This window comes from Oncorhynchus keta, chromosome 37 (assembly GCF_023373465.1).
Source record: "Oncorhynchus keta strain PuntledgeMale-10-30-2019 chromosome 37, Oket_V2, whole genome shotgun sequence".
NCBI classification, from domain to species: domain Eukaryota; kingdom Metazoa; phylum Chordata; class Actinopteri; order Salmoniformes; family Salmonidae; genus Oncorhynchus; species Oncorhynchus keta.
In genome coordinates, this window is record NC_068457.1 from 7890865 (window position 1) to 7905838 (window position 14974).

At 45.4% G+C, this 14974-nt stretch overlaps 1 protein-coding gene across 1 annotated transcript in view; it reads left to right on the forward strand.

The window, feature by feature from the left end:
- Positions 1-14974, forward strand: part of LOC118369969 (partitioning defective 3 homolog B-like) — a 174116-nt gene that overhangs the window by 81911 nt on the left and 77231 nt on the right. The window contains exons 12-14 of the mRNA XM_052499048.1: positions 4932-5117; positions 7938-8129; positions 14132-14303. Coding sequence (XP_052355008.1) covers positions 4932-5117; positions 7938-8129; positions 14132-14303 — 550 coding nt within the window. The remainder of the gene's footprint in view (positions 1-4931; positions 5118-7937; positions 8130-14131; positions 14304-14974) is intronic.

Consider the following 14974-nt stretch of genomic DNA (forward strand, 5'->3'; position numbering starts at 1 on the left):
CATGACACCGGGCCTGAATACATGTTTATGAAAATGTAAAAATCCTCCCCAACCTATTCTAATGTCATTGGGTTAGTATCTCCCAGGGGCCAATTATAGCTGTGTGTGGGTGCATATGTTTCTATAGGCTATAGTAGTGAAGGCCAAAACACATAAGGGGACCTAAAATTTCAAATAGCTAAATGATCCATGGTATGCCCCCCAGACGCCTCATGGGTCTCCCCGTCACGGCCGGCTGTGACACAGCCTGGGATCAAACCCAGGGCTGTAGTGACACCAAGTTTTGTTCACTCGGGAGAACATTTTTTTTTTTTTAATTCTGTGTTTCTTTTTTTATAGGCCAAAAGCCGCCATTTACTGGTTAGCGGAAAACCTGGTGCGTGTGTGTGTGTGGACCACACTCAGGAGAATGGCTTCTTCTATGAGCCCAAGATTAAAATATGAAAAGACCAAATTATGAGATTGCAACGCATTTGTGTGAAGATGTGCATGTGATCAGAATTTGACTTTAAAATGCCAGTTAGACTCAACTACATTACATCCCACACTATTGTAATCAAATGTCCTATCCACTCAAAGAACTGCGATCTCCGCTTTTGTGTGTGTTTGGTGTCCGAGCACACACACACACACACACACACACACACACACACACACACACACACACACACACACACTTCTATGTATTGATGGCAACATATACTTTCCCATGAGCTTTTAACAGTTTGTGGAAAATAATATATTTCACCTCTGGGCTTGTCAGCAACAAGAGGAAATAGTTAACACGTTATGTTATTCTATCCTTGTGGGGACATAAAATGAATTTCCATTCAAAATCCTTTTTTCCCCTTAACATAACCCTTACCATAACCCTAACCTAAACCTATAGCCCAAACCCTAAACCTCAACCTTACTCCTTAACCTAACCACTAACCCCTTAACCTAATTGTAATCCTAATTCTAACCCCTACATTTAAAATAGCCTTTGTCCTCATGGTGACGTGTGACATTTCCCCACGAGGGTGATTTTTCCTTTTTTACTATCCTTGTGGGGACTTTTGGGGATTTTAGGTCCCTACAAAGATAGAAGAACCACACACACACACTCAGAAAAGCATCCCTCTGTTCTTTGTGGAGGAGAACACACTTTAACTGGCCCTGTCTTCCTCTGTGAGGTGTCGACATAGTTGTTGACATGCAGCTCTTCAGCAGAATAACATGGCGTAGTTGAGCGACGGATTGACAGCTGCATATCCTGTCATTCACACAGAGACGGAATGACTCCCACTGTGCTGTTGGAACAGGTTCATGGCCATATCCTAGGACCTTAAAAGTTCCTAGTGATGTTTCCCTGTGACATTTTCCGTGCTGATGTTTAGGATGATGTCATTATTTAACCTAAATACAGTTCAGAGTGTACAAAACATTAAGAACACCTGTTCTTTCCATGACCTAGACGGACCAGGTGAATCCAGGTGAAAGCTATGATCCCTTATTGATGTCACTTTGTTAAATCCACTTCAATCAGTGTAGATGAAGGGGATGAGACAATTTTAAAGAACGATTTTTAAGCCTTGAGACAATTGAGACATGGATTGTTTCTGGGTGCCATTCAGAGGGTGACAAATATAAGTGCCTTTGAACGGGGTATGGTTGTAGGTGCCAGGCGCAACAGTTTGAGTGTACTGAGAACTGCAACAGTTTCCCGTCGGTATCAAGAATGGTGCACCACCCAAAGGACATCCAGCCAACTTGACACAACTGTGAGAAGCATTGGAGTCAACATGACGAACCCTGACAAATTCAGGCCCTTCTGAGGGCAAAAGGGGGATGGGTTCTTAATGTTTTGTACACTCAGAGTAAACTGCCATCTAAATTACTGACACTTGCTCATTAATATTGTTAGGGAATATTCAATCAAATCACAAACTGGGCTGTCTGTCAGATGATCTGAGACCCTTGTTTAGAAGCAAAATGATAATTCAATTTCATTTGACATATGTGCAGAACGGGACTTCGGTTACTTAGACAATAAGAATAGGCGATCGGGTCCCGAAAGCGAAGCCTGGGACTATACTTAGGTGTGATCCTCGCCTTTCAAGAAAAACTTGATGATAAAACCTGATCTGGACTTGATTGTCAGTGTTTAGTTTGTCCCTCGGATTGGATTGGATGTGATGTGGATTTTTGGTTGGGGAGGTGGATGGATGTGCCCTGGGCAGGATCGAGGGGTCACGTCACACAAGGCTGACCTGGAAGTGTGGTCATGAGACAGGAAGCGTAGTGGCCTTGCAGCTCGCCAGACCTGTATGTTTGGTCGTGTTCGAGAGAATTGAAACCGTGATGTATCATGGATAAATTGAGACGGACTGATTTTACAAATAATACTGAGTAGTTATTTGTGATGCAAGGTGATTTGTAGGACAATCAGTCTGGACTCTCCTTTAAAAGTGGTCCATCGCTCCATTTGTCTTTCTGTCCATCCATCCATCTGTCTTCGGACGAGCTCAGCGTGGCGGTCACCTAATACGTCTGCATACCCATCACTTCTCTCCCTTCTCCACTCTGCACCTCTTTTCTCATTGTTGGATTGGCACCAGGATGCTTGTGTCAAAGGTGACAAACACACACATGCGCACGCACACACACTAAAATGATCCCAAACATCAGCAGTTTGGCTTTTCTCTCCTCCCCCTACCGAGGCACAGGTACAGAGTACAGAAAAACCCAACATTACTTCCCATAATTGGAGGACTTTATCCGTCTCCGATCGAGTGGTGGCGAGAGATTCCTCATCTTAATTGAATGTCTCTCTCGTCACTAATCTGCATCTTTGAAAGCGTCTATTCAGAAGCCCGGTTGACAAAAGAGTGTGTATTAATCGGCCTCCTTACACCCCCACCTCTTCTTCTTCCCCATGGGTAGATAGGCTCCTTTTGTCTTCGTCGTTCCTCTGATCAGGGGTGGTCTCCCCTCCTCTTAAAGCCTGTTAACAAGCACTTGAGGAGAGACAATGAGGCGTGTTGTGCGCCAGCGGAGCCACAGGGCTCAGGAATGGAAGGGTTTGGCTCTGCCCCTAAGGAAGGTATTATGGGATATTAGGGAGGGGGTGGGAGATTGTGTATGTGGACCACCAGGGTGTGTCTCACACCGGGAGATTTAGTTGGCTGTATAAATGTGTTTTAATCCCTTAAGGACATATCTGCTGTTCGGTGGACATATCTGATGTGTGTGTGTGTTTTGAACTCGGACCCACCACACAGTGACCCAATAAAGACCGCTCTTTGCATCAACAGATCAAACCAAAGGCATTCATCAAAAAAATGTAACGCTTCTTTGGTTACAAAGTGCTGCTGGAAGATCTCTCCCCTCACGCTGACAATGGAATATCCTGCAGCTGTTACGTCTCTTTGGATTCCACCTCTCCTCTTCCCTTCCTCTCCCTTATGGATGTGTGTCAGGGATAGAGATGCCCAACGAGACCTGTCCATCTGTCACGTCTACTGTCAAAGTGTCGAGCCTGAGCTGGATTGCTGGATCCTCGTGTCTCACCGACTCCGTTGAATAAAGACTCAATGGCGCCGCAGTCAGAAGGAACGCTTCCCATCTTTACTACTCAGTTTACAATGGAGCTTCCACAATAGCTTGAGGTGATTGAGCTCCATGAGAGGGGAGGCCCAGACTAGACTGCCCATTTGCCTAGGGGCTCAACCCAGGAAAAGAGAGGGTTGGGGGCATAGGCTGAGGACCGGGGGGAGAACAGTGGGGCTGGTTCTGTTGGCTAAACAAGAGCATCCTCAGGACTCGGGTGCATGTCACCCAACACCAGTGGGATTATAGTGAGAAGCCAGTAAAGCTACACTGAGCTGCAATTTCCTGCCTCTGTCGCTATAGCGCTGGCCATATTATATGGCAACCTGGGAGGTTCAAAATAAATCTGCTTCCAGTAACAGATAAGGTACGAAGGAAAGCAGCTCAATGAGTTTTTTGATTTTATATTGGGCAGCTGTCAAAAAAATAAATCAGACACTTCACATACACACTCTTGTGTGTCCCTTAGTTTAAAACACACACAATTATTGTTAACAAATGTAAACATATACAGTACACACAGTATTTTTCCTCACCTGCGTTGTTCGCTCTTCTCCTCACAGGAAAATAGGCCGGCGACGTGAAAGAGCCTCAAAGCACCTCTTTATAGGCCTGTTTCCCTGGTGACAAAACCCCAGCACCACTTTCTCTCTCACCACTCTGTCATAATGACAGACATTTTTCTTTTGTCTCCATTTCTTTGTCTTCTCTTTCTTTCATTTGGTAGCCAATTCTCGCTCCCCGTACCACCGGGTCATTTTGTTCACGTTAAGAGTAGGAGGAAGGAGGAGCGAGAAAAGAGAGTGAATGGGAGAGTGGGTATCTCCAGGGATAGGTTATTACTTTTAAATGATCCCCCGGTCGCCCTCCCTCCATCGCTCTCAAGAAGGATGTATAAAAAGGTTATTATGTTTCCTTTTGAAATGGCACGCGCTCGGTCTGCCTTTCATGTTCAAATGGAGTTACCTCTCTGCCTCCCCCGTTCTCTCTTTCTCACCACCTGCTCCTTCTCGCTTCCCATCTTCTCCCTCTTTTTTTTGTTGTTCTTCCCTCCCCTGTTTTTCACCACCTTCGATCTGTAATGCAAATATCCCTCTTAATTTGTTTTGGTTTCTCTTTCTCCCTCCTCTCATCGCCTATTTTCTTTCATCCTCTTCCCCCCCCCGTCATCCTCATTCGATGAGTTCTCGCATCGATGAGATGTTTCTCTTTCTGTGTCTGTAAATTTCACTCTCAGCATTGTATTTTTGAATTTTTATTGACTGCACTATGCTTGTTTCAATATCAAAAACAATCCCTCTCTCTGTCCTCCTCTTCATACTTCTCTATCCCTCGCTCAGAAAGGGGAGGAGGCAAGCCCCCTGGTGCTGGAGGATGGGCGGGAGCAGCTGATGTTCGAGGTGCCCCTGAACGACACGGGCTCGGCCGGCCTGGGCATCAGCCTCAAGGGCAACAAGTCCCGGGAGAAGGGCGAGGACCTGGGCATCTTCATCAAGTCCATCATTCACGGAGGGGCCGCCTACAAGGTACAGGCGCAGGAATGAACTATCTGATGTGCTGTTTTTGCTTCAATGTCACTCTTTCTGTTCTCTGTCTGTCTCCAGTTTCTCTGTTGTCTGTCTTTTCCACTTTCCAATTCTCGCTCAGCTTGCTCTCTCTCGCTCTTTGTCTAGTTCTGTCTCCATCTCCACCCTGGTTCCCTTTCTACTGTCTCTTTCCTTCTTTCTTCTGCTCTCTGTGCCATCTGTTTCTCTTTACTCTGTAAACCCCAATACTCAGCAGTCCTGCGCAGTCTGAAGCCCACATCGGTTTCAGTTCCCCCTGACCTCTGACCCCTGGTGACCCCATTGACCTCGTCCCTCTGGCAGTGTGCTCAGACTTTTGTGGATCGGAGTAGGGGCCCTTTCTAGCATCTTCCACTGAAGGGCACACTCCATCTCTGTAGTGACACTTGGAGTGGATGGATACTCTCTGAACTCCCCTGGTTCCCATCTTTTTCCACAGGTGTTGTGTCCCTGTGTAAATAAGGTCTGCACTGGGAACAGGGTGATTAGGTACTTAAGCGATACTAGTACATCCGAGCATCGACGGAAGCCTCAAACTGGACTTATAAACTCGTTTCTGAGGTATTTGGATTTATGAGGATCTCCATTTCACAGTCCCTTTTGTGCAGCAAGGTATTCTTTTAGCTGTTGTTTAAAATCTGGTTTTCTGGGTAGCTTGAGTTACCTGGTTTGGCAGAGAGGTCCGTGTAGTCATGGCTCTATTTAATACTGTGTTTTTCCCAGCCTTTGTTCTGGACCTGGGGAATGTGAAGAGACCTCTGTTTCCGTGTCTTATGTTGTACCGATGAGTTTCCGAACTGTGTGCCAACTGCTTAAACAGACAGTTCGCTACCTTCAACACATCAATACCTCGCACCAAGACCAATATTGATGCTGTCAATCTCTCCTTAACTTTGAGCCGGGAGAGATTGACATGCACGTTACTGACAATTGCCATCCGTGTCCATCAAGGCTTGATATGTGCTGCTTTGTTCTGGACCAAATGCAATTCACCTACAGTACCACTCAAAAGTTTGGACACACCTACTCAGTCAAAGGATTTTCTTTATTTGTACTACTTTCAACTTTGTATAATAATAGTGAGGACATAAAAACTATGAAATAACATGCATGGACTCATGTAGAAACCAAAAAAGGGTTAAACAAATAAAAAATATATTTATATTTTAGGTTCTTTAATGTAGCCACCTTTTGCATTGATGACAGCTTTGCACACTCTTGACATTCTCCTAACCAGCTTCATTCTCTCAACCAGCTTCATTATCCAAAAGTCTTGAAGGAGTTCCCACATATGCTGAGCACTTGTTGGCTGCTTTTCCCATCTCAAATCTCTAATGAACTCATCCTCTGCAGCAGAGGCAACTTGAATGAGTAGGTGTGTCCAAACTTTTGACTGTTACTGTATGTCCCTCCACACATCTGGACAGTAATCCAGGTGCGACTGAACTAGGGCCTGCAGAACAACGCCCTATCATGGACAGACCTCTTCCCATTTTATGTTTTGACCATGACAGCTTGGCCGTTACTCCCTCTATCCTCCATCTCCTCTTCTGGTTGCCTTCTCAAAGTGTCTCAGTCCAACCCTTTTTTTCAAAAACAATCAACAGGGAAAAGGGAAGATTGAGAGCGAGAGAGATTTAAAAAAAAAGGCCAACTTGGAGTGAGAGAAAGTAGAGATATTTTAGCATAAATTGAAAGTGCGTATGTGTGGGGGACCGAGGTGTTGTGTGCGCGTCTCTCTCTCTCTTCTTGTGTGTTGCCTGTGAGTGTTGCCTGTTGTCGCAGGCCCCCTCCCTGCGCTGTGTGTGAATGCTAATTAAAAACTCTTAAGAGGCTAGCTAATGAGCGTGTGCAGGGAGGGCTGAGACGCTCTGTCTGTCCCCAGTGTCTCTCTCTCTGGCTGTCACAGTCTCTCTACAGGCAGCCAGGGGAGGAGCCTCACACTGAAACTGGGACCTAAACCCCAATTCTGACAGTGTGTGTGTGGAGGTGGGGGTTACTATCCTTGTGGGGACCAGAAGTCATGTAGAAGTCAGTTTCCTTGTGGGGACCAGAAGTGGGGACATTTTCCTGGTCCCCACAAGGAAAGAGTCTTAGGGGTTAATTTATTTGTATATATTTTTATTTAACTTTAGGGTTACAATTACGGTTAGGTTTAGAATTGGGGTTACGTTTGGTGTTAAGGTTAGGGTTAGGTTTAGGTTTAGGGGTTAGGAAAAATAGGATTTTAAATGGGATTCAATTATTTAACCCCACAAGTATTGTGAAACAAACGTGTGTTTGTTTGTCTTTCTAGGTGTGTTTGTGCATGTGCGCTTGCTCGCACACATGTGTGATTCTGTGTGTGTGTGGGCTTCTGCTTGCCCATACGTAGTGTGTCTCTTGGGAATTGTGTGTGATCTGATAGCATCAGAAGGTTGTTGGCGGTGTGAGAGGTCAGGGCCTGGCGGGGGCTGCTTAATGACTGAGGTCAGAGGTCAGTGGTGACTAATGGCGTGATGGGGCTGGTGGGCATTAAGGAGTCTTTAGTACCTCTGGCCATGTCTCTGTGTTTCAGTGTCTGTCTCTTCCCTCACTCGCTCTCTCAGATCTACAGGTGTGTCTTGGTCTGTAGTAGCTGCTACATACAAATGTTCTACCTCTCTCTCCACCTCCTTGTCTCTCTCTCTTTCTCCTTAATCTCTCCATGCCTCTTTCTCTCCCTCTCACTCTATCATTGTTCCTACCCCTCTCTTTCTCTCTCACCGCTCTCCACCATTTCCCACCGACTTTCCTCTCCAGGACGGCCGCCTGCGGGTCAACGACCAGCTGATTGCGGTGAACGGCGAGGCGCTGCTCGGCCGCTCCAACCATGTCGCCATGGAGACCCTACGCCACTCCATGTCCTTGGAGGGCAATGCCCGTGGCACCATCCAATTGGTGCTCCTCCGCCCCGCCCCCTCATCTGGCTCCACCCACAACACCAACGCCCAGGTACGCTACGAACGGGACAACGATCACCGTGGTTCACTACTTCGCCGGCGAGCCTCTGACCCGAGGGGTCTCCGATACAGGCACAGATATATGCAGGGGTCAGCTCAAAGCTATACACTTAGTGATGCACGCAGGTACACAACGCAAGGAAACTTGCGTAGTCAAACACTCGGTAACATACACGAACACACGCAAGGCGCAGCCCACAGCGAGGTACAGAGCAGCACACACAGATACTCTGAAGGCCTGGTGCAGGTATACACACAGGAGAACACACACAGCTACACGGATGACACCATGCAGAAACACACACTCGGCAATGTGCCACACAGCCACACGACAGGCGACGTAAAGAGCAACACGCACAAGTTTAGGTCATTAGACGACAATGTCGACCGATACACGCGGGAATGCACGCGCAGGCACACACCCGACAACATACACAGACCTATACGCAGCCACACACCCGACAACATACACAGCCACACAAACCGTTACACACACAGTCAAACGCATGACAACACACACAGTCACACGCGTAGCCACTCACCCGACAACATGCACATCAGCAACACACATGCCTATGCAGAGAGCATAAGGGCGCTGACAGGGGCTATGTACGGTGACTTACACAGACACGACAAAACACACAACCACTTAGACATAAACAGAAACGCACACGGATCCAACTACACACACAACCAGGACCTGAATCAACATCACCACCACAGGCTCTCGGGACTCTGAGAGAACACATACATGTTTGTGCGTATATTTATATATATGTATATATGTATGGGTGTGTGTGCATTTATTGACATGTGTATTTCTGTGAGTGTGTGTGTGCAGCATTAACTCTTTCCCCTGCCCAAAACTGTTCCCTCTTCCCACAACGACCACCTTCATACAGGCAATGACTGTTAACTAAAACTCAGGAGAAAATGTCTGTGCACTACGTATGAATCTTTAATTGCGTGTTATTGATTATTATTAAAAAGTTACCACTCATTCTGCCGACAATAGTTGGGCACAAAAATGTCCACTGGTTGTTTCACCGTCTTCAAATCTTTGTCCGCAATGCTACTGACAATCTGGCAATATTGCCAATATCCCTGAAATGCTTTTTAAACCTATTCTGTTTCTTGTGTTTTACTAACTTATTTATTTACTTTCATTATTTTTTTTGTATTGTTCACTTGTCACCAGACCTGTCACTCAATGTTGTTGTTTTTAATCTCACAAAAACGTCCTTTGTTGAATAAAGAGTCTTCCTCAAGTCTTCCTCTTGCATGCTGTCTGTCTGTTTCACTGTGGTGGTGGTGATTCCCTGCTTTCTACTGGCTAGTACTCCTGTCCTCTCTCTTTATAAACCTCTGCATCTCTTTTTGGAATGATTTGTTTCTATCTTTTACTCTCTTTCTCTCTCGGGGCTTGTTCTTCTCTCTCCTGCTGTGTATCGTCCCTATCCCCCCCATACTGACCCCTAACACACAGTCAAGTGGCTCACTCAGTCTCATCTAAACAGGCCAAAGAAATTTGGAAAAAAACATCCCCCCTTCAGGGATGATCACGTTTTCTACTACGGTAGTTTACTGCGCTGTCCTCGTTCTGTAAGTATATGCACTTCAGAATTCCAGAGTAAGAAAAGGAAAAGCTTTATATAACTGTTCTATAGCGATATGACAGCAAACCAGACGCATGACAATATAATACAGACAGACTTTCCATACTCGGCTGTTGTTTTTTGCACTAATACCAATTATTTACACGGTTTTGTTACTGATTTGTACTCATTCACAGTTAATAAAGACGTCAACGTTTGTGATGTTCTCTAGTGCAGTGGTTCCCAAACTGTGGGGAAACCCTAGTCTTGTTTTAAACGGGAAATTGTAGTAGTAGAATGCTACAAAGGTGCAATTTGGAAGTTGGGTAGTGTATCATCAGTTCCTCTTGTCATGTCAGTTAGAGCTAGCTCCAGGTGAAATTAGAAGTTTACACTTAGGTTGGAGTCATTAACTTGTTTTTCAACCACTCCACACATTTCTTGTTAACAAACTATGGTTTTGTCAAGTCGGTTAGGACATCTACCTTATGCATGTCACAAGTCATTTTTCCAACAATTGTTTACAGATTATTTCACTTGAAATTCACTGTATCACAATTCCAGTGGATCAGGAGTTTACATACACTAAGTTGACTATGCCTTTATACAGCTTGGAAAAGTCCAAAAATGATGTCATGGCTTTAGAAGCTCCTGATAGGCTAATTGACATAATTTGAGTCAATTGGAGGTGTACCTGTAGATGTATTTCAAGGCCTACCTTCAAACTCAGTGCCTCTTTGCTTGACATCATGGGAAAATCAAAATAAATCAGCCAAGACCTCAGAAATAAAATGTAGACCTCCACAAGTCTGGTTCATCCTTGGGTGCAATTTCCAAACGCCTGAAGGTACCACGTTCATCTGTACAAACAATAGTAAGCAAGTATAAACACCATGGGTCCACGCAGCCATCATACCGCTCAGGAAGGAGACGCATTCTGTCTCCTAGAGATGAACGTACTTTGGTGCGAAAAGGGCAAATCAATCCCTGAATAACAGCAAAGGACCTTGTGAAGATGCTGGAGGAAACGGGTACAAAAGTATCTATATCCACAGTAAAACGAGTCCTATATTGACATAACCTGAAAAGCTGCTCAGCTCCAAAACCGCCATAAAAAATCCAGACTACGGTTTGCAACTGCACATGGGGACAAAGATTGTACTTTTTGGAGAAATGTCCTCTGGTCTGATGAAACAAAAATAGAACTGTTTAGCCATAATGACCATTGTTATGTTTGGAGGAAAAAGGGGGAGGCTTGCAAGCCAAAGCACACCATCCCAACCGTGAAGCACGGGGGTGGCAGCATCATGTTGTGGGGGTGCTTTGCTGCAGGAGGGACTGGTGCACTTCACAAAATAGATGGAATAATGAGGGAGGAAAATTATGTGGATATATTGAAGCAACATCTCAAGACATCAGTCAGGAAGTTAAAGCTTGGGTCTTCCAAATGGACAAGGACCCCAATACTTCCAAAGTTGTGGCTTAAGACATCAAAGTCAAGGTATTGGAGTGGCCATCACAAAGCCCTGACATCAATCCCATAGAAAATGTGTGAGCAGAACTGAAAAAGCGTGTGTGAGCAAGGAGGCCTACAAACCTGACTCAGTTACACCAGCTCTGTCAGGAGGAATGGGCCAAAATTCATCCAACTTATTGTGGGAAGGCTACCTGAAACATTTGACCCACGTTAAGCAATTTAAAGGCAATGCTACCAAATACCGATTGACTGTATGTAAACTTTTGATCCAAGGGGAATGTGATGCAAGAAATAAAAGCTGAAATAAAATTCTCTCTACTATTATTCTGACATTTCACATTCTTAAAATAAAGTGGTGATCCTAACTGACTTAAGACAGGACATTTTACTGGGATTAAATGTCAGTAATTGTGAGAAACTGCGTTTAGATGTATTTGGCTAAGGTATATGTAAACTTCCCACTTCAACTATATATATATATACCTTGTCAGAAATGCCAAGATCAACTTGCCCATGTCACTTTAAAAAAAGTTGTTCTGTTTTTTTAGATAGTAGATTTTGTTGTCATTTTTTTGTCACTCAAATACACGTTAGCCAATTTCTTTGCACCCCATGACAAAATGTGTAGAATTGCAGGAAATAAGCTTTAAACCTGCAAAATTATCTCCGCCAACAAGAGGGGTGTGAACAGTTTCTGTCATTAACAGTGCTTGTGCCTGTAGACGTGTCACGTGCGCACAGGTGCCGCGGGGTGTTCCCCAATGCTGGGAGGGGGGGGGGGCCCCCGAGTGAAAACATTTGTGAATCCCTGCCCTAGTGGACAGCTGCATCTTGGGTTATCACAACAGCCACTCAGAAGCAGTGTGAACCGTGGCTGGGTAGCTATTGGTGAAGGAAGAAAGACTAGGGAAAAAATGAACTATTACGGTGTTAATGTCTGATGGTAGAGTATAATGGAGGGACAGGGTGGAGAATGAGATGAGACAGCAAGGGGTTATAGGATTAAATGGGTGTTACCAATGACCCTCCCCTTTTGTGTCCTCCTATCAGTCTCACCTTGGCCACAGCCCTTCTGGATGTCAGGCCTGAGGATAGGGCAGTGGTGCGGTCTTAAGAAATTGCCATGGAAAAGTGTGTGTGTGGGTGCTCCCTCAGAGCCTGTAGAAATTTTTTATAACTGCCAGTGCAGTTCTCACTGCATATCGCCGTAGGCCTCAGCCTATGTTCACTCAGCAATCCACACACACACACTCACACTAGGTCTAATCTTATCAGACAACAAAACCCAAAGATGAAAGCCCAAAGCGTTGAGGGTAGCTCCAGGACCCCCAGCTCTCTCTCTAACCCTACCAACTCAGAGGGGTGTTCCTCATATCCTCATTGTGTTGACCAGCAGGTTCTTATTGTTCTGTAGATTAGGAAGTGAGCTCCTCTCTGGCTGCTTTGATGGCTCTGCCTGGCTGTCAAAGACCCATGAGACAGATGGGTGGATGGATGGAGCGATACTGTGTGTGTGGGTTTGGTGGGTGTTGAGCCATTCTGACAGACGAAGATGTGTGTGACAGTAATACATGTAAAGAGCCGTGGTTGCCGCTAATGATACCATTGGGAACGTGTGTGTGACTGCACGCAGGAACAAAAGCACAACGGACACCCCTCCCCAAAAGCCGAACTCACACACTGTGCTACCGAACGCACACAATTGAAAATCCCCTTTGATATGAGGATAATGGCCTAATGAAAGGAGTTAGCACATAGAGACGGTGAACGCATTACGCCACTACTGCTCATTACGTATAATGTGACAATGATGCAAAGCCCATAGCCACACACCCACAGAGTTGGAGAGAGACTGTGATGCTGTAGATCCCACCACACCATCGCTCTCAAAGGAGAGGCTTTCATCTTTTATCTACAGTACGTCTCACTCTGCCACCAGCCCTCTCTATCTGTCTGGTTGCATCCCAAATGGCATCCTATTCCCTACGTAGTGCACTACTTTTGACCGAGTTCCATAGGGTGCCATTTGGGATGCCGCCTCTCTCTGCTTCTCCATCTGCTCCTCTGTGGCGGCGGAGACTGTCCGATAGCATGCCTGTCGTCAGCATGAGGGATTAACGTAATTACTCCATTTCCAACCCTCAACCAATCAGCGAGTCTCAGTGGTGCTACTGTCCTCTTACTGATGAAGCACACTCAAAACACAATGTCAGCCAATGGGAAGCTGTCTGTTATGATTTCAATATGAATTAGGTAGAGTTAGTGCACAGTGCATTAGGTCGAGTTTGTGTACAGTGCGTTGATACTGTGCAATAGCCGTTTTAGACTCTGATACTATACACATGCGAGCCAGTGCATGCTACTGCCAGATAAGCTTGAAAATCGATCGACTCAATAAGTGATTTGATTACTTCCTGAGGTCTCCCATGTGCATGAGGAAGATTCAGGCTGAAGTCAATGGAAGAGTGGCACATTCTTATTCACTGGTGTGTTGAGGGTCTCGGTGTTCAAGCTTCTCTGACGCTAGCCCACTATGGCTCGAACGGAAATAGAACGTTAGTGGGTTAGTCGGCTACTGTGTCTCCGGCTGTTGTCATAGATGCAGTGCTCTGATACTCAAAGATATTCTATGATCGTAAGTACACGTCAACACAACATATGGGCATCTATACGATGCACTTATTTTCCCCATAACTTTTCAATTAAGGAGCACATATATATTTTTCTCACTCAATGATTTAATGACCAGTGTCATCCTTCGCATATTTTAAATGCACCTCTCACATGAAAACCTAAAAACACATTCGATGTGCATCCAATGTAGGTAAAACTCTGGGCCATTCCAAATCAAGTGATCAGGAAAAAACTCTAGGCCCTAATGCAATTCACTTACCCCTGCTCCTCTCCCCCTGGCTGTGACAGGAGAGCCAAGAGGCGGCTAGCCACCATGTCCTAGACGGCCCCTCCGGAACTCCGGCTCGAGCTGCAGCCCTGGTGTCCCACCACCACAGCAACGGTCCCAGCCCCAAGCCGCCCAGCCAGCCGCCCAGCCAGCCGCACATGGTCCCCAACCACATCTACTCCAGCTTTAGAGGTGAGAGGACACAGTAGGGCCTGAACTAGAGAAGAAATGGACACACTCATAATGGTGCTTGACTTACACACACAGATGAATATAGTATGCACACACAGTCACACACACACACACACACACACACACACACACACACACACACACACACACACACACACACACACACACACACACACACACACACACACACACACAATTCACACTTGCCTTTTTTTTTAAACAAACATTGTACAGCGTCTTAATCACAACTGTTATATACACTGAACAAAAATATAAACACAACGTGTAAAGTGTTGGTCCCATGATTTATGAGCTGAAATGTTCCATACCCACAACATTTTTTTACATTTTGTGCACAAATTTGTTTACAGCCATGTTAGTGAGCATTTCTCCTTAGCCAAGATAATCCATCCACCTGGCAGGTGTGACATATCAAGAATCTGATTAAACAGCTTGATCATTACCCAGGTTCATTACCCAGGTGCACCTTGTGCTGGGGACAATAAAAGGCCACTCTAAAATGTGCAGTTTTGTCAAAAGTCCTACATATGGATCAAGTTTTGAAGGAGATTGTAATTGGCATGCTGACTGCAGGAATGTCCACCAGAGCGATTGTCAGATAATTTAATGTAATTTCTCTACCATAAGCCGCCTCCATCGTTTTAGAGAAT